We start from the raw sequence: 21,157 nt of genomic DNA, 5'->3' as shown, positions 1-21,157 counted from the left end.
TCAATATTGTTCAATTAAACATGAATAGAATATTTTGGGAAAATACAAATTAGAAGAGCTGTCTCGGAAATAGGCCGATCATTTTTTTCTCACAATGCTTTTGCGTGTTGTAGGAAACTGTTTTTATTTAAAAGATGATAACTAGGGAGGCTTTGCATGCAGCCTACAGTGACCTATAAATTAGTATTAAAGTTATATAATGGTCTAACTGCAGCAGCTGAGAAGTATAATTAGTGGTGTGGTGTTATGCAGAATGATGAATACAGCAGCAATAGTAGATCTGTAGGTGTCCTCCACCTGCTACATCACATGCACCATTTGTGTCAGAACTACAGCCATGTTAAATGGCACTTCCTACAAGGTGTTGAACATGACTTGCTTTGTGTCATCCATCAGTAGCTTCATTTCCTGAATTAATGTAGGATATTATATTAATTACTAAGTATTTTTTTGTCAGTCTTAACAGTGCAAGAGGGTGAGAGCAGGCAGCATGGAGTTTATGCTACTGACCATGTTACTGTCACCACGTCAAACCCTGTCTCCTCTTCTTCTAGTGTAGCATTCAGGTGAGGCGAGTTGTACTATTTGAGGCTTTTGAAGTTACTAAAAAGAGGTGTATGTTTACTAGTGGTTACCCCATTTTGTGAAATATGTCTAAAGCAGCAGACATTAAAGGATATTACATTTTTTAAGAAATATTTAAGTACCATTCAGATTGTTTTTAGAGTACAAGCAAAATGAAACTGCAATGCATGGCTCTGTCCTCCCAGGACATGACAACATCTCTAAAAATGTTTGCTCTGTTGATGCTTAGTGGTTGAGAATCACAGAGAATACTGATTGAGCATTTTAGCAAAGTTGTTGGGTAAAATGGACCAAACAATGAACTCTCAGAACTCATTATATTAACTATAAGGGCACCAGAGAGGGCAGATCTCCGCCAAGGAGGCCCTATCTCGCAATGTTAATCAAAGTGAATTGGTGTATCTGCCCTGTGATTTAAAATCCACTCCAAAATTTAATGGGTGCTACCTTGGCCCATGCTACACCCTCGCACCAAGTTTAATGGAAATCGGGCCTGGAGTTTTTCCATAATCCCGCTGACAAACAAACAAACTGAACAAGAAAACATAACCTCTGTACAGGTAATTACGTAGCTCTTCACAACTTTAAAAATGATTAGAAAAATTTCTCCACAGATAGAAACATGTTGTGCCCAGTTCTGATCAATAAGAACTTAAAGAAAACTGAGCCATGCAATCAAGTTTCATCTGTTACTTGTTACTCTTTAGCTGCACAACCATCTGGATGTCACATAAAAACAGGAATTACCACTTAACAGGCTCAAAGGTTTCAGATTTCATTCTTTGTTTGTACGATCTCTGACCGACTCGTTGTTGTTGAGCGGCGGAGGTGGCGATTGCTTGCTCCTCATGCTCCTGCCGTCCGTGGCGGCTCGCGAAGTCTCTGTCACAAAAAGCCGAGTCACCCAGACGGAGGTGACAATGCGTTTGTACTCGTTCCTAAAATTCCTGTTGAGTAAGCCATAGATGATGGCGTTCAGACAGCTATTGAAGTAGGCCATGAAGTAGCTGACCACGAAAAGCCACTCGGGGATACGGGGAGCCACACGGGACGGATCTATGGCCACCGCCAAGCCAATCAGGTTGAGCGGAGCCCAGCAGATGGCAAACAGCACAAAGACCACAAACATGGTGATGAAATTCCGCAAGTCACTTGGTCTGAGGCGAGGGCTCTCCTCTGTCTTCACTTTACGTCGCACCTGGAGAAAAATACACAAGATAAGATTTAAACTGCGAAGGCTACTGTTGGTATCTGCCTCTCCGTGTTACACACATACAGACAGACAGAAACCCATGCAGATATCCTCACACACAACCACTCCAGGGATCTCATCCACCTACCCACCTGTCAAACACGATATCTCAGCTGAAATCACAAGAACTGTCTTTGCCAAACCTTTGCTGTGTTGAGTCCGTTTTAAATCTACTCCAACTAATAATTAAAAATCAAAATGCTCAACTCAAATGTTACATGGCAAAAAGATTTCAAGGATGAGATCATGTATTTTGTCAGTGTATTCTGGCATTTAAAGGTCCAGGGTGTAGGATTTAGAGGGATTTAGTTGAACATTATGATGTCACATTGAAGTTGACATTTGACCTTTTGAATGTTACATGTCATCAATTTATCATTATATTGTATGAGACATTTGTGTGACATTTTGTCAGAATAAGTGTGTGAATTCTTGACTTGTGGCAAAAAAAACGTGTTCTGTGAGGTCACAGGGACCCTGATCTTTGACCTTTGACCACCAAAATCTAATCAGTGCATCTGTGAATAATGGATGTGAAAATTTGAAAAAACTTCCCTCAAGGCATTCTTGACATAACGTGTTCATGGGAATAAGATGGACAAGTGACCTTGACCCTTGACCTTTGATCACCAAATTCTGATCAGTGGATGTTTGCGCCAAAGAGACAACCTGAGAGACAACCTGAAAACCTAATGCCTCCAGCTATGGCTATCACTGCTACAGAGGCATAAAAAGGTGAGCACACATTAGCAGCTGCTAAGCAACTGGCCTGTCTTTGACTGGTGTTGTGAAAATGTTGATTTGTAACATGTAAGTGCTTTATTTTTTCTGGTTCACATCACAGGATCTATCTGTTTTAAGGGGAGAAGACCTCTTTGGATAATTCGGGCTCACTGTAAAAACCTCTTGAACGACCGTACAGAAATAAGGTGAGCACGCATTAGCAGGTGCTGGGCTAATGGCTCATCTGCGACGTGCCGAACAGCATAGAGAAACATTGATTTATAATGTAAAACCGTTCAATTCAGGGTTGTTGTTTTTTTTGTTTTTTTTTTTACAGTTTTTATCACCTGGTCTGTTTGTTTTGGAGAGGAAGAGACCTCTTTGAATAATTCGGCTCCTAGTAAAAGCCTCCTGAACAATGAACACCTGAAGGAATTCTTATCAAATAAAGTACCAGCTGATTGCAATCTGCAATCCTCACCACTAAATCCCCCCAAATCTTACACACTGTTCCTTTAAAAACCACACTGACTCATCCAGTAAAGAGTATATAAATAAAGGTCCAAATTTCACAACTTGGAATGACCATATTTTCCCAATTACAGGTGCAATTTCAATGAACCCTGGAAGGCTGATGGATTATTGTTTGGCCCAAGGGGTGCAGTTGATGGCATGTTTACAGATTTATTTGGTTGGTATTATCACACTATTCGAATAGCCCCTTCCCTCCATTCATACCTTCTGTGTGCCCGCAAAGACGTAAATAACCGCGTAGAGAGGCAGGAGACTGACCTGAATCACAAGCACCCAGATGCGTAAATAACAGAAGGTGACCACTGCAATGGGAACCAAGAAGTGAACCACCACTACCGCCACTGTGTAGGAACTGCTGACATTCTGGGCGAAGGTGCAGGAGTACACCCGCGGGTCGTAGCGCAGGGAGCCAACGAAGAAATTGGGGACAATTGCCACGACTGTGAGCACCCAAATTAAGGCAACAAACAGCAGAGTGTTGCGATAGCTGTACAGCCGACTGTAGGAGAATGAGTGGCAGATGTAGCAGTATCTGTTCACTGCAATCCCAGTGATGTTGAAAATGGAACCGATGACACTCAGCCCCATAAGGAAACCGCTGACCTGAACAGAAAACAAGACAGTGTTTGTGTCAGTGTGTGTTGGTTTACTGGAGTTTATTGGTAGAAAACTGAAACATGCTTTAACTGATGCCGTCTTACCATGCATTGTATGTTTCCCAGTGCCCATCCATCGTGAAAGAGAGCATAGAGAACCAAGGGGTAGGGGTAGAAGGCTACCACGAGGTCAGCAAAGGCCAAACTCACCACAAACACATTACCTGGAGAAGAAGACACAAAGAAATAATCCCTTAAACATATTTACAGTAACTTGCTCACAGACTGTGAGATGAGTCATACGTTTTATTATGCAAGAGACACCATAGTTATGCTGCTCTGTTAACACTGGGTTCACCCTCTAATGTAGCTCTGATGGTTTTGCCCCTCATCTTTTCATCTTAGAACAATGCATTTGCCTGCATGTGCTCAGACAGTCAGGATAAGTATGTTCAACCCCGTTGGCTCATTCCGATTGAAGGCATCACAAGTAGCACTTTCGATGCTTTTACATTTAAAGTGCTCACATGTTTGGCATATAAAACAACTGCATTCTTATTGCCATTTACAGCCTCTTTAAGGCTGACATTATGCTACAATGTCAGAAAAACCCTCCAGTATTCACCTTGTTTCTAAAGTGCAGGCATGTGTATCTAAATACATGCGGGTTTTGCAAAAATACTTAAATATGGCAACTTAAATTGCTGCACATTTGGTGAGATTGTTGGCAGAGAGGGCCAAGATTACATACCAAAGGTTTCTAGCCTTTTGCCTCACCCCGGAAAAAGTTTTATCGTGAATGGCAGAGTCGTTGTGTTTTGACAGAGTAGAGGGACAAGCTTGTGGACACAGCACTTGAGCTTCTGCAACACTGGGGCATGCAGGTCATTTTTAATCTAGCTGATCCCCCAGCGTAATCCAAACAGTGGTCTCTGGTTCACAAAATCCGTTTGGTACGTCACATAAATAAAGCATTGCTTTAGTTCAGGCAGAGCACTGTAGTTTCATTTGCTAATTGGCAATCAGCCGCTTCATTCATGCTTTACCATAAGTGGCTTGTTCATTGGGCACCTCGGCTACCAGCTGATTAGTAGCATTCGATCATATTCTAACCTAACATGCAAAAAATAGATCATGGCAATACAGAATAGCAAACAACAAGTTCATTTTACGTAATATGTACAAGCTCAGTTAAATTAATTAACAAATTTAGGTCTGTCAGCTATTAAAGACGGCTTTGGTCTAGGCTTGTGCTGATTTCCAGTTTAACCAGTTCGGTCCGGTTTAAGAGCTCCACCCGGTTTAATTCACGTCAACCGGATAAACTGGGTGGTGGTGGGGGGGAGCTTTTCACATCAGCGGTGTGTCAAGGGACTATATTCAACTTATCTTGCATTGTAACATGCATTATGACAACTTAATAAGGTTTATGTTTGTTTATAAATGAAGTGGAGGAGCCTACAAGTGTTTTGTTTAGTTTGTCTCAGAGGCTGCAACTCCGCTCAGCTGTCTGCTGCTGCTGCTGCTGCTGCGAGAGATCAAATTACATTGGGGGCGGGGAAAAGTGCGAGGGAGTCAGCAGTCATTCAGTTTGTTGCCCTCACCAAAGATACTGGATTACTACTGTACTATACAGTATATACTATACTGTACTATTACTACTATAGAGTGTGCCAGTAAACCCGAAACTCCGTTAGCGCTTTTAGCACTTCCGGTTCTCTCGTCTAAAAGTCAATACGTTTTTTGAATGGGATTTTGGTAAAATGCCTCAAATAAGGTCTGTGGTTAACAAAAGCTTAAGCGAGTTTCAGGTTTTGTTCTACGACATAAAACACGTCAGTAAATACCCTACTTGTGAATTTTGAAGCTTTTACGTGTCGTAAAAAAGGCGGTTGCTAACAAGTTGCTCAATATGACTATAAACCCTGTCGGGGACATTAAACGCTGGCAGTCCACCATTACAGCTTCTTATTTAGCTTAAACAGTCCGATTTCCCCATTATACAATGTTTTTAAAATAAAGCGGCCGAAATCAGTTGAAAGCTTAGTGGCGGTGACATCAAGAGTCATGCAACCCTGGAGTAGTCGTGTAGTCCGTTAANCCAAAACGCAATGCAAAAATCACATTCACTTTCTCTTCTGGGAACCAGCGCAATGCTAAACTTCCGGGTTTTGACGTCAGCCCTGGCACACTCTTTTACTGGTTTATCCACCGTCTTTGCCCTAACGTCTTGGTGTCCTTCTGCTTCTTCTTCTTGTGTAACCTTGTGTGTATTAGCGGTTAATACAGCATTACTGCCACCTAGTGGATTGGAAGTGCATTACACCTATAATGGGCTTTTATTGGGGAAAAATAGCTCAAATGCGACCCCCAGTGGTAAAATTAGGTATATAATTCGATATATCGGGTCGGTTAGATATTTGGCTTTAAATCAAACCGGTTGGAAAATTTTCAAACCAGCACAAGCCTACTTTGGTCTAAAATCTGCTACTTGATCTGCATATTTTGCTCTACATAATAATTGTCTATTTTTACATAAAAAAAATAAAAAATAAAATAAAAAAAGACTTTCAGTCTACAAACATGCTTGCGGGTCTTTGAAGTTGTATTTAGCCACAGCGGTGCTCTGAGCATAATGCCAACATTAGCTTGTGACATGCTCTAATTAACATGCTGATGCTAAGCAGGTGTGATGTTTACCAGGTTTAACATTATACTTTGTTATGTTAGCATGCTAGTTGGCATCAAGTGAGGGGATCATCAGAGTCCGAGGGCTTAATCCTCGAATAACTGAACAAGATGTCATGGTGAACCATCCCGCAGTTCTTTAGATATTTCATTCTGGACCTGAGTGGTGAGGCAACCAACCAGCTGTCAGAGCAGCATTGCCATCCCACAAACACAGAACACATGAAAACACATATGTAAATACATCAAGTATGGTCTGTGCATTCATCTTAAATTGTAGGATTAAGAGTAAATATTTGCCTGAAATATCAGTGATTGAGAAGCTTTAGTATAATGAACACATGATACAAACACAGACTGATATAACTCATATCTACAAGGGAGTCTCAGTATCAGGGTAATTACTGCTTAACCCAATTATAAGTCATTGCTCAGCAAGTGTGTGTTTATCTGCCCATCTAACAGTGGAAATATTATTTGAAATCCAGCATATACACGCCTCAATCACCACCGACAAATATGCTGATCAGACAAATGTCTCAATGTAGACAATCTTGTATGCATGGGTTTATGGCAGATGCACCGTGGCATCTTCAATTATAGCCACATGATTTCATAATCTAATACTGTTCATAGTATATTTGAATATTAAGAGGACGTGTGCGTCAAGAAGAACATACCGTACAGTGGAACTTTTAAAAAAAAGAAATGATTTGAATCTTTTCATTAAAGGGCTCCTCAAATGCAACAAAGCAGAAATGATCTTTCTGGATAGATTATTGTTCATTATTGACTGCTCTGTGTGTGTGTGTGTGTGTGTGTGTGTGTGTGTGTGTGTGTGTGTGTGTGTGTGTGTGTGTGTGTGTGCATGCATGCTTGTCCCACTTCAATAAAGACATTTTGCAATAAAGAAAGAAAGATAAATGGTACCAAGGTGGAGGTACACACAAACCTGTGCATATATGCATGTAAAAAAAAAAAAGAAAATAGAGAGAGAAACAAAAAAAAATCTGACTGCTTGTGCTTTAATCTCACCTTGAGGCTACAGCAGCCTTTACAGGAAAGAGTTTTGAGACTCAGTAAAGTGGAAATTCAAACTTTACCTTATACTGTATGCAACAACACACAGTCTTCTAGTTCTTTCAGAACACCCACTTCTTATTTTTCTTTTTGAAAAATGAATTGATTTTTTTGAGTATTAATCTCAACAATTTTCATGTAAATCAATGTCTGAGTCTGTTAAGTCACTATCTATGAAGCAATGAGGTAACACAGTGGTGACTGAGCCTTCACTGATAAAAGTATTGCAGTATCTATATATCTGCATTATTATGACCAAACCCCAGGAGCAGCATCAGGCTTTGAAGCCAATTTGACACTGATACCAAACAATGAAATTACGACTTCCAGGTCTGTCATGTGATGTCATTGGGCCTACAAAGACTTTTTCCCATAGACTCACAGTGTGAAAGAGACGTCTGTAGGTGATAATTGCTATTGAGCATCACAATTAACTTTTAGTTTTTTCACACCAAATAAATGGAACAAGTTGCAAGAGGTATTTAAGTTAGACAGGTGTCGTGTCTTTTTGCATCACTTTATTGCAATTACTATTATAAACTTGTATCTTTCTAGCCCATTGAACGTGAACTTGACCGTCCGCTATTGAAGAGTGTAATGCTCAGTCAATTTTCCCTGAATAAACAATGGTTTGAACAACCCCTGCAACATGATTTTTGTCACCACCTGGATTTGATTCATTGAATAAATGGGGCCCCACCTCCAACGCTGTATCCAGTTCTCATTATACATCCATTATGACCTGGGTGTCGAGGGTGATCATTTGTGGACAAAAGGCTTTATTTTCTCCTGCTGTAAGTTATAAAGCATTTAACTGGTGAAACAGGAGTTGGCTTTTCTTCATGAAGGAGTCACAGGGAATGCAGTGTGTTTGCCAGTGAGATTATCACTTACCACTATCATTCATCAAAAATGCATCTGCAAAACAATTCAGCTGTCTGAAACAGATGAGTCTGAAATATTGCAGTGAGTAATGGACCAGGAAGGAGCCGTCACAGTGAGCTGGTAGATGAAGAGCTGCAGGCAACAGGCTGCACGTCTCCAACTTAGTGGGGAGTGCAGAGCAGAACCTGGTCATGGTTGCTCAAAGAATGGTGGGAAAAGGCCAATTATTGCCTGGCTTCTTTAACAAAATAGTTTGTGCTGCATCCCCCAGGACTCTGTGACTCGTGGTATTAAAGGGATAGTGCACCCAAAAATGAAAATTCAGCCATTATCTACTCACCCATATGCCTCACATCCCTTGCGGAGATCGGCGGGGGGAGCGGCTAGCACACCTAATGGCTGACGGCGCCCCAGACTAACGTCCAAGAACACAAAATTGAATCCACAAAATATCTCCAACATGCTCATCCGTACTGATCCAAGTGTCCTGAAGCCCCGACATAAAAAGTTGTTTCGAAAAATGTCATTTGAACTCTGTTTTTAGCCTCACTGTAGCCTGTAGCTCTGACTGCTTCTCTGTGCTCCGCGCTCACGTGTGCGCGCTTGCGCGAGACCAGCGAAAGCATGAGCTTTGCTTACCCATGTTTACATCACGTGACACGTGCACCGCAGGGGGAGACAACGGTAGCCACAGTCGCTAAAAGATAATTTGCACTACGGTCTTTTAGCAAAGGACAGCCCAACATGTCTGAAGCAGCTCATGAGCCTAACCCTCAGCCAGCCGCAGATACCGGAGTCGAGCACTGGAAACCTGGTGGTGTAGTTGTTTCAAATGCAAAGCAATGCCAACGGGTGAGGAAAGTCTTTGCTGCTCAGACTGGGAATTGGCGATGCCTGCGCTTGAGAATCTGGACATCAGTACTGACGAGACTGTTGCTCTTCAGAGACCGTGCATCACCGATCACCCTGAGCGCGCACACGTGAGTGCGGAGCACAGTGAAGCAGTCAGAGCTACAGGCTACAATGAGGCTAAAAACAAATTCAATTCAAATGACGTTTTTCGAAACAACTTTTTATGACGGGGCTTCAGGACACTTGGATCACTACGGATGAGCATGTTGAAGATATTTTGTGGTTTCAATTTTGTGTTCTTGGACGTTAGTCTGGGGCGCCGTCAGCCATTAGGTGTGCTAGCCGCTCCCCATGCCGATCTCCGCAAGGGATGTGAGGACTCTAAAACTTCACCAGGGCCTCCATCAGCATGTGGGTGAGTAGATAATGGCTGAATTTTCATTTTTGGGTGCACTATCCCTTTAAACCACACTGATATTGTTACCAACAGTAACTACTGGTGTCACCAAATCAACCAGGACTGAAAGCTTTTGATTGCCATTTTAACCAACATGCTTTCATGCTTTTCACCCCACACAAACATGCCTTCATGTGCTGTGGGAGCAACATCAATTTGGGAAACTATATGGATAATAGGCCTCGTTAAGAATTACTGCTCAAATTTTGCATTGTCACTGTAACCATAAAAAGTTTTATATGAGCTTCTTAAAATTTATGCTCAAACAACTGCACTTAGTAATGGTGTTCTGTTTTAAATTATGTGCAATTAGCAGCCTGCCAGGAAAATAAGATCATTTTTATCACAGCCATTGTGGCAATAATTTGAAATTAGAAACTTTTAAAATGGTTTGCATCAACAAGAAAGATTCATGCAATCAAAGCTAATGCACAAAGGCAAGCATGAGGAAAAAATGCCTTTTTGTTAAATAGTCTCACGAAAGTCTCCTTTGAATGGTCTAATAATTCAAAAGTTTTTCTTCTATCTCCATAAAAATCTGGAAACATTTTCCATTAAAAAAAGGTCTCTGCAATCAGAGATGACTATGAACACAGATTTTCTGATAATTACTGAAATTTGATTTTCAATTTACAGGCTGAACTGAGTCACCTCCAACACAGAAAAGAGTGTGGCACATTTACAGCTGTGACAGTTCAAATGCGTGTACACTCAAGCTTTAAAATATTCGAACAATTATCACACAGCTGTCAGAGCCATGTATTCTTTTTGAAAGGCAATCACCACCACCTCTAAACTGTGAATTGTGTGACCTATTGAATGACCCACTGTTCCACTGCACTGCCATGGCGTCACCCGACCTGAGAAATAACAAGTGTTACATAAACTCCTGTAAAGCTGCATGGCTGTTATGAGCCTCTTGTTCGTGCATAATTGTGTGCGAAATCAAATTTCAGGTACTTTTTACAAACTGGGTGCTTCATTGTTTATGTTGAAGCATTGTTTATCAGAGAAATACATGCAAGTGCTGTTATATTTATTCATGAGTGTGCCAGTAGCCTATGTTGTTTGAGAGGTAATGAGTAGGAATGCAGTTAACATGATGTTTAAGTTTGTTGAGTGAATATCATGAGATGTGATGGCGTAACAGACTGTTAATAGGCAATGAATAGGAGACAAAGGAGTGAAGAGATTTTCTTCTCACACACATACCTAATGGACATGTATTAGTACTGTTTTAAAGCTGAAAAAACAAGGCAGATGGTTGTAATTATCAACAAAAATGAAAAGCGAAATCCTTTCTGCGATAGCTGTTTATGACTTCTCTGACCACGCAGTGCTGTTAATGCATGAGGACTGGATAAGCAGCCGCTACCACACGTGTACCGCTCTGGCACATACCCAGGAAATCCGTGTGTGTGTGTGTGTGTATGTGTGAGAGAAAGAAGAGAGAGAGCAGTAGCTGGCAGCTTCATGTTCTCCCCCATCAGCCTGATGAAGAGCAGCGCACATTAGATGAAGCAGCAAACAAGTGTTTCACATGTGGGGGTCTCACACAGATGCGCACCTGTGAGAGTTTTTGAACCATCTGCTCACTAAGCCACGGATTACGGTGGTGATCGCATTTCCTAATTATTCATAGACGAGTCTATAGGCTTAAATGGGACAATCTTGTTTTAGGGTTTGGAGCAATGTAAAGTACAGTTAGATTACACTACAACTTAATTTACCCAGAAGCCTCTGGGAACGGGGTGTAATTTGGACAAGCAAGTGCTCGGAGACCTTGAATTTTTTGAATTTCCAGATGAAAGCATATACACACTCTGAAGTGCTGAGTTTAATTTGCAGTAGCAACCTATTTGGCTGCACCAATCAAAGAGGAAATGAACAAACATGCATAGTAAACAGTATTTTTTGCACTGCTGCTTGTTTTTTCCACCCTTTTTATGCCTAATAGGTGGATTGGATGCTCCTAAGATTGAAGTTTGTGCAGCTCTTCACAAGGTTATTCACATGTACATAATTGCATATGGAAATGTTGACTAAAACTTAATCTCCTTTGTCAAAGGCACGCGTGAATGATTACTGTAATAAACAATATTAGAACTCAAAATGGTTTTATGCATTTTCCCTCCATGTCTGTGAGCAATTCCCGAGGGGAAGAGATTGCGAAGATTTTCCTCTCATTTGCTTTTTTTTTATGTGTTTCCTGTGGGAGGACATGCTAGGCAGATTTGCCTTGTTTGCATTTAAATTTGTTTTCAGTGAAGGAGCGAGGCCAAAAAAAAAAAAAAAAGATGGTAAGGGAATGATGACAGGAATGGGGACTGGATCCAGAAAGGAGTGATGTGGAGGGAAAAAAGTGGTCAGGCACGGTGAAAAAGCTGCACTTTCATGTGGAAAGGCTGTGTTAAAAATGGCCAATCTCATTTAGGGAGGGTAAAAAAATAAAACAATCCCCACAAGACATGATCTGGACAATTAAAAGCCTTGTAATTTTATAATGAAGCTGTCACCTCTGGTCATTTCTTCAATCTGTTAAATGGAAGAACATGACACAAAGACAAAGGAGAGGCGCTGTCTGTCTCAATCTGGAGAGATGAATGAACAAAGCTGTCAACAGGAAATAGAAAATTAGGAAGATGGCGGGAAAAATAAAAGGAGGTTAGAGGTCAGCGGAGAATGGGATTGTTAGCGGCGGAGGAAGAGGAGAAGGGAGAATAAGCTGATGACAGAAGACAAGACAAAAGAGTAATACATTTTCTCATAGTTTTGTAGGCCAGGCAATAAACGATCTTGTCATCACCACTATACATCAGAGCCTTTTCCTCAGCATGCCAAAAGCTTCCTCACTCCACTGCCCTGCCGACTGCCTGGTCATACATAGCTGACCCCACAGGGGAAAGAAAGGCAAACCTTTCTACCGCTTCCACCACTGTCTGGTCTTTATTTTGTCTATTCACTTAGCTGCTCTTCAAATTCTTCAACCAAGGAGTGTTAGTTTTGAACGATACGACCCAATAACCCTCCTTCCTCGCTTCTTAATGATCCCACTTTTTCTTTTTTTCCGCCTTGTTTTCAGAGGTTGAACATGTTTCTCGGAGAAGAAAAAAGACACACACACACACACACACTAGGAGTGCAGGGTGGGCGATCAGGCCACGTTGCCACTCTGAAATGGATTGGGAGCATGTCTGGCTACTACTGTGTGAAGGAAATGACCTTAAAAGTGCACTGAATCACTTTCTAGACTGTCCATATTAAAAGGAGTTCACAGAAGACGAGGAGCACCAGCGAAGTTTGAGTCTGTTCTTGAACAGAGTTCAGAAGAATATGCGCAATATTCTATAACTGAAAAGTAGTTATTGCCTCGGGCAAAAGCTGTACAGTGAGTTAAACTTTACACTCTCATAATCTTACACTTTCTGCAGGAGCAAGGACACATACAGCCTACAGAATAGCTGCATTTTTAAGTGTCTGATTTTCTCTTTATCAGGACAAAGAAAAAGACTGCATGAGGAACAAAAGTCGACAGCCACAGGTGACTATTTAAAAAAAGTATAACTTCAATGGTCAGAAATCATGTAAGATCAGCAGACACAGCATGTTGATGTTGAGCTGGCATCACTACCATCTTAATCTGTGACTCGTTTGTTTGGTTAAAAGGTTTATTAAAAATATTCGCCACATAATCAAAGTTAAAAGTCTAAAAGGTAGAGGTAAAATAACATTTGAATCTCTGATTGAATTCAATCCACAAAATCCCCATTCATAACTAGACAATCCCTATTTGCACATACTTTATCCATGGTTCACCAAGTATCTTATTCCAACATATTTCACTTGACAACACAATTTCTCTTACCCACCAGTAAATTCTGTCTGAAGTGCAGAGGGGAAAAGTCATCCTGGTTGAGTTAATTGGTATAAACATCCCCGAGGTAACATTTTAATTAAAAATGAGCAGCAATTTATCCAGTAAGAGATGTGACGAGTTCTCCGGATTTGACCGCCGCAATTTACCTGGAAGTTAGTGCTTGACTTTAACCAGCTCAATACATCAAACACGGACAGTCACATTTGGATGGGCAGTAGATCAATTAAAAAAAGGTTAATGCTGCAGGTTCTCTTTCAGACAGTAAGCTTGAATTACGAAGACCAATAGGTTAAAATGTGCCCTGCATTTTAAGTACCTTAAAACATTTGATATAAAAGGTAATTAAATGTTCAGGGATTTAACGTCTCCTTGTTATTTAAATTTAAGTGCCTTGTTTTTACTTTGTGTTTCTCACAGATAAAAAGTACTTATCCAATACTCTCCCTTAGGAAGCTGTCTAAAGGTCATTTTATATTATACTTGGACCAATATATCGTTTTCCGATCTGCCACTGCTGTTTATATTTTTGTTATGTTTGTTACTGTTTGTAGGCAAAGCACAGTTACCTGAACACTAGACCAGCTGCTTAAGAGATTTTGCATTGCAGCACAATTACACACTACACCCACAAGTTTACCTCTGCTTAAACTATGCAAGGAACTACTTTGGTGGCGGTGTGTTGTTTCAGGCACTGGGGAAACAATGAAATATGAAACTTTAAAATCTGCTGCACCTCTGATCACTGCCAACATCATCCCCTCTATCACTGCTACATTATCTATAAACAGATATCTGCATGTGAATGCAGAATTTGTAGGCAACAGGACAACATTTTGGGATCAGAATTTCTTGTTTGTACGGTTCAGTACAGTTCGATATGCTTTTTTAACATTTCCACTGTGAAAAGTTGTGGATGGTACCAATGGAACCATTCCTTACCATCCTCATTTTTGGTCCCCCCTCTGTTGGGGTAGCTAGCACACAGATCTGATACTAACAGGTGGAGCTGTGAACACTGCAGTCTGTTTATTGGTCAATAGCGGACGGTCACTCTGCTCAGGGCTGAGTTGTGGCTGGTTTTGAGGCTCATGTAACCTCTGTTCATACCGTGGAGAGTTTTATTAGTAAACTGTAACTATAAAATGAAAGGATGTTTTGCTCCCTCTAGCAGCAGCTGGAGTCGGAAAAATAACTTAATTCACTGGGCCGACTGCCGGTGACTTTTAAGGTGGAAAGTTAACTTGTAATGTTACTCAATGCACAAGCTGACGACATGAATCAGCACACTTTAAATTTCAATTTGAAAACTTTGACCATTGCTTTAGTTTTTGTTTGACCTATACTCTTTGTAATGAGTGAATTTTGTAATGAGCGTCGTTCCTGTGAGCTGTGGCAACACTAAACCCCTGAGCTTGCCTGAGAAAGACTAAATGCACAAACCCACTATTTCTAAATACCCCATAGAGAGAGACTCTCACTGCAGCAAGGCGCAGACTTCCATCTGTGCCACCAGTAATGAGGAAATACAGTGAGTGCTGGATGAAGCAGTGAGTGACGATAACCCCGCCCACATTAAGGAGTACTACTTGCAGTAGGAAAAACTAGGGTCTGGGTACCATGACTGAAAGGTTAGTTTTGGTTCCAAAGGTACCATACCGAAAGTGTTTGGTGGAAACGGGGCTTATGTGTCATCACTGCGATATGTGGTCCAGGTGACACCTATTGTAGCAGGAACTACCTCAGAAGCTGTTCTGAGTATTTTACCAGGTGTTTATGTTGTCAAGACATTAGCAGCAAAACTGTACAAAACTTTTCAGGTGTGTATTTGAGAGCAAAATGACAGTGACGTTTAAAGATGGGTGTGGTCCGAGCAAGGGAGCTGGAAGTACGGAGGTAGGAAGTAGGGTAGGGGCCATTGGCTCCCTCACTTTACGCCCCTGGCTCAAATTCCTTTTAAGTCATTAATCACAGGATTGTGGCTGGAGTGATCCATCTTAAGATTTTTACTGGTTATTCATTTATCTGCCCTCATATGCAAATATCTGTTTATAGAACATCATGACTCATGACTTGCTAATCGGACTGTGAATAATGACCTTCACATGGGAGAGGGAGTCATGTCCTGATAACGCTGGCTCAACTGGAATCCCCAAAATATTGGCTGCTGCCACCAGAGCCTAAGGCCCTGTTTAGACGACAACAGTTTCTCGAAAAACGGAAAAGTCTGTCCTTTGCGTTTTAAAAAACTTCTGCATTTATGACAACATTATTGAAATGATTCCCGTTCACACGGAGCCGCAAAATCTACTGGAAATGCTGTAGTATGCACGCCAGGCCAATGGGTGGCAGTGTAAATTTGCAAAGCAACACCACAGCATGACGCCATGCGCCTGCGCTGAAGCGCCTTCCTCTCCAACGCCGTGATTACAAACCAAAACAAAGAAGACACAATGGCGAAAGCATGCACAGATAACTTTGTCTGGATGGACGAAGAGGTGGAGTTGCTGCAGTAACAGATCTACACTTCACTTCAAATCAACAGAGTGAGCAGCACAAACAGAGCTCGGCATTGTTGTTGTGACGGTCGGCATGCCTAGTGACTGGAACCGTAATGCGCATGTGCGAAAAGTCTCCGTTTTCAGAGGAACTGCATATTGCAAGATTACATGACAACTGAGACGCTGCCGTTTCCAAAAAGTTGCACTCTGGAACCCGTTTTCAAAACGTTGCGTTTTCAGTCACCCAAAACGCCGGAGTTGTGTAAACGTTGGGCCAAAACGCAACTAAAGTTTACCGTTTTCAGTTGAAATCGTTGTCATATAAACGGGACCTAAATCGTTGCCAGACCAATGGCCGATAGGTTCTGACATTGCCGCAACATTCCTGCAGCACATCAACCATTAGGGGTCAGCAAGTGTTTTTAAGCTGGTGTTAAATTACTCTTTAACAAGAGCTCCAGAGCCAAAAAACTCATTGGAGGAAAGTGTGTAGGAAGTGGTTGCTGAATATTTCAGTAAATATGATTCAGCCGTTGGTCGGTTGCTGCTTTGAAAGCAGCTTTGCACAGCAGCTCTTCCTTCAGCTGCCTCCCTCAGGTCCCCCTCTCTCTCTCTGCCTCTGTCGCCTCTCTTTAGAGAGCACTGTCACAGATTGTTTACAGTGTAAACAATGTGCATCATCCAATATGACGCTTCATTTATGAATCACATTAACTTTAAGTACGCACCACCAATAATTACCATGTTAACAGTGTTAAGCAACTAGCTCCAAGATGTCTAATGCAACATGATGAAATCAGTAATAAACAGTTTCCACAGTTAGAGCATAAATAATTCTCAATAACTTGCATAAACACAAAAAACCCTCAAATCTTATTGCACACACAAGAAATATAAAAAATGCTTTGCTTATATTGTTGCAGCTGCTTTTGGGAACTTCTGCGTTTCCCTTTATTGAAGATTTTATACATTTTTATGCAATTCTAACTCTTGGAAAAAGCCATTCGGGGTAGTGTCACATCACTTTACTATTATACTTGCGGGGGTTTAAGGCAAACAGAACACACTGACCGCAAAAAACAAACACAACCCTCATGCTGTGTGCTCTGCGCTGATTAACCGGGAACCAATTAAGCAACTGCCATGCAGTATAACCTCAGTTTCAGGCAAACGTGCAAACCAACCGTAATGGCTGAGTAAATCACCGCCATAATGATAGAGCAACTTAAATCATGGTCAGTCAGGCACAAAGAAAGAAAGGAGGTGTTCAGGGAAAAATGCAGGGTTGCTCCCTATCTGAAGCACTGAATAAAAATGAATGGCTACAGTAAAGATATATCATCATAGCTCATTAAACAGGGGCTTTCTCACAGATAAAAGAGTAACAGCAGCAGCAGTTTAAAAATGGTAATGATACCTGTATGAACAGTATGGCAAAGAGTATCTATTCAATCCAAATAAAAACACATAAATTAATTTTTGTACTAACTTTTAGACATAGCTTTATATGCAAATAAATGATTTGCGTGGCCCTCTGCACACAGACAATTTGCATATCAAACTACAATCAATAGTTGTATTCATTAAATGGGACAAAGGGTCACTTCTCTGCCCTTTATGCTGTGCGAATGGCCACGCTGAAACTAGCTTATCAAAGCCATTCATCTTCTCGTTTGTGTGTGCATCACTATGTGCTGCTTGTGTTAATATTTATCTTACTGATCCCACATTCATCTGAATACCAGTATATGCTAAACATGCTGTCCCAGTGTGTGCAGACGGGTGCATCTATATGTGTGTGCATTTGTGCAGCTGAGCTAAATTGCTTGCACAAGTGTAAATTGTGTTTCAGTATTTTGCTACTCATACATTCAGTTATTCAAAATGTTGTCTTTTATGTATAGGATGGGAAAAAGAGACTTTTTTTGGCGCAGGCAGTCATTTGTTTTGGAGCACAGTCCTCTGGGATATTTCTCCAAATATGTCTGCACAAAATTGACCTTTACCATGCAGGAAGTCCATAACAAATGGGATTGGTGGATGACCAAAGCATCCATTTCTTAAATGACAAATTTGTTTAAAAAAGCAATAGTATAGTATATATGATAAATAACCAGATAGGCTCATTTTAATGTTCTGGACGGAATTTTATATTCCTCTAGGTGTGTGGGCCACACTCTGACACATGAATGAACATTAGTTTCTGGTTTCAATATTTACATAATTACAAAATGATAAGCAAACAGACCTGATATAATTCACTTTAACAACAACACAGAAAACATCAGGAGAGAAAAAATGCACATGGTGTGAACATTAAAGTACATCCCACAGTGGGTGATGTATGGTGCAGACAGATGGTTCAGTGTCACATGATGGCAAGATAACATGACTCCATTACCATATGTACATGAGGGCATGCAGAGTTGGAGTTACATCAAAGAAACGGTCTGAAAGTAAAATCTTTCAGCTTTGAGGTCTGCACTGTTGTTGCCTTTATCCAATCAGCTTCCTTTTCTGAAAGGCTTGTTTCAAAGCACAATGAGAGGAGTCATCTTCCAAATAATGTCTGGCCATTGCATAATTAGCAATGCCTCCACATATGGCTGTTTCTGTGTTGAAGCACGTGCTTTGGGGCTTGCCTTGGTTTGGCCAACACGGGACGCATGCTGCAACAGAAAGCCAGCATATGGACAACGTTGGTGGAATTGCAATATAGTGTTGTGATGTGATAAAAAAGCTTGTCAGGTGAAGGGATGAGTGAAGGATTTACAGCTGGTGGTTTTATTCCACACAGAAACCCCCAAACCCTCAGGATCTGTCTTGCAAAATGTATTTCTGTGTCATGGCCACGGTCCATGATTCTGGATGTGTTTTGAGTGCAGGAACCGTTTAACTCTGCCTTGTTTTTATTCCTTTTTGCTTTTCTTTTTTAGTTTTTGATGTAATGTTAGAAGTAGAGGAACAGAATTTCACAAATGTATGCAGAGTCAGGCAGCACATTTCAAGTGTCCAACCAAGTCTATCCTTTGGAAAAATTGTCACGTCATACAATGGTAATAATTCCAAGCAAACTCGTTTGACAGTAAAATCATTTACATAAAAGTTAGAATCAATAAGGTTTGATTCAGCATGTGTGTAGGTAATTGTTGCTGCACACATTTCTAGACAACACTTGACAGCATCGACAGGCTATGGATTTAAATCTATAGCAATCAAACTGCAACCTATATCACATAATGCATTTAAGAGTGTCACTGTGTTTTGTAATTTTTTGGTGTCAGCGACGGAGCTGTCTCTACAAGAATCATTTGCAATTTGCTATATATTGAGTACACAGTCTTTGCTCGGTAAAATGACAGACTGCTGTGTGTTGAATGACATAAAAGGAACTCTGAAGTACATTGAGATTGGATAATAACTCTTCAGTGTTCCTGAAATGTGCTACATAGTGCTAGTGATGTCCTTTGTCAGGCATTGTGAATGTGCTGTGAGCCAGAGTCCATGTGAAAATCTCTTCAAAATGGGTGCTGCCAAAGGATTTCTCATGATTTGTCAAAGACAACACAAATTGAGAGAAACTGGCATGATAAGAGAGCAGCAGCATGTTATGTAACAGCACTGGAGCTAAACATGTGATAATAGAAGGCAAAATATACCAGAACTTAAGCCACATAATGTATAGTTTAGTATATATGCATATAGATATACACAGTATAAAGGAAATATTCTCATATGTCATCTTGCTGCGATCAGTTTTATTAGAAGTTCATTTCACAATAAATAGTTTGAGATATGAAAACTTGTGACAGCTTGTTCTGTGGGTTATCCAGAGTAACAGTTCTTTTTAAATGTGATTTTTGAAAAATGTGACAACAACAGGAAAAAAAAAATCTTTTCACTATTAGGGTTGTAGCAGAAACTGCGGAGGCGGATATCTCAAAACCAAGGCAAATAAAACACATCTGCATGCTGATCATACCACAGAGGGAAAATGAGAAAATATGTTGTTTTTTGGTGAAGCAGGTGAACCCACCCTCTGAGACCAATATCCTAATATATGTTGACAGTCAGCATTGGTGTCAGGTGTGGCCCCTGACCTGTGGTGTGCACTGCTTGTTGTTGCTGAACTGAATGTGGACACTTCAAAGCGAGGGAGCGAAGGAGAGAGCGTGAGCCAAAAGAGTTCTCAGGATCTTAGGGATAATCAGAAAACATCTGTGAAATCCAGTAGTTAAGAGTCTGCAGGGAAGTTAAAGTGTGGTATCGATCAGAGCTACCGCCGAAGAGACATCAGAAGTTTCAAGGACTAGCCGTTTGAAAGTTCAAGTTCATCCAACATATCAGGCCAAACGGGAAGCTTAAGTTTATCTCCAGCTCTCCCTAACATGTCCTCACGGCGCGTACCTCAGTGATGGAGGACTTTGCTGAGATTATATCAAAGAGCCGGAGATTAAAGCAGGTCTCTGGGGCTCACTGGGCAGGTGGTGATACAATGAATGCATTGTATTTAATGTTCATGGGGAGGGTGGAAAAAGTATTCTCATCTCCATATGACTAGTCTGTCAAACATCCAGTCCTCATACCAAAACAAACAGATCACTTGCCAACCACTTGGTTAGAGCTGGGGAAGATCTGATCATGGATAATGTCAGAGAAATACTGCCAAACTGAGCTATGGACATGAACAGGGGTCTCCCCTGTCAAAGTCACACCCTTTGTTGATCCACTCCCACTTCCTCAGTTAGACCTTCAGCGATGATACCACAACAATGTTGAGCTACGCCTCCCAACTCAAAGAGGACTATAATTACTAATGACTGCAAGAGGTTGCTTGTCAATAACGTATAATAATAGGCCGCTTTATCCATTTGAACAAACAACCAATAAAAAATGTGGCAAATGCCTTCGTATTTGCTGTTGGAATAGTAAAGTCTGGTCCTGATAGTGAGACCGTGCTTTTCCTAAACATATACTCAATCTTGAACAGCTTAAGTGTACAGTACACTTTGGTTGTTTTTTTTAAATGCACCATATACAGGTCATGTTTTATCAAAAAACATTGTTTTCTGGACATTTTTAACTGTGTATCTGTCCTGGTGAGAGGTCTTAAAGGTCAGTGAGGCTGCT

The 21,157-nt window shown here is 40.9% G+C and overlaps 1 protein-coding gene across 1 annotated transcript in view; it reads right to left on the bottom strand.

The window, feature by feature from the left end:
- Positions 1–770: 770 nt before the first annotated feature.
- Positions 771–21,157, bottom strand: part of mtnr1bb (melatonin receptor 1Bb) — a 39,877-nt gene continuing 19,490 nt past the window's right edge. The window contains exons 2-4 of the mRNA XM_050040402.1: positions 3,796–3,914; positions 3,353–3,697; positions 771–1,783 (exon numbers count right to left, since the gene is read on the bottom strand). Coding sequence (XP_049896359.1) covers positions 1,361–1,783; positions 3,353–3,697; positions 3,796–3,914 — 887 coding nt within the window. The 3' untranslated portion in view covers positions 771–1,360. The remainder of the gene's footprint in view (positions 1,784–3,352; positions 3,698–3,795; positions 3,915–21,157) is intronic.

The sequence above is a fragment of the Epinephelus moara genome, chromosome 3, assembly GCF_006386435.1.
Source record: "Epinephelus moara isolate mb chromosome 3, YSFRI_EMoa_1.0, whole genome shotgun sequence".
In the NCBI taxonomy this organism is placed as follows: Eukaryota; Metazoa; Chordata; class Actinopteri; order Perciformes; family Serranidae; genus Epinephelus; species Epinephelus moara.
Note: the sequence above shows the minus strand (reverse complement) of the source record. Positions and strands in the feature narration are given on the sequence as shown.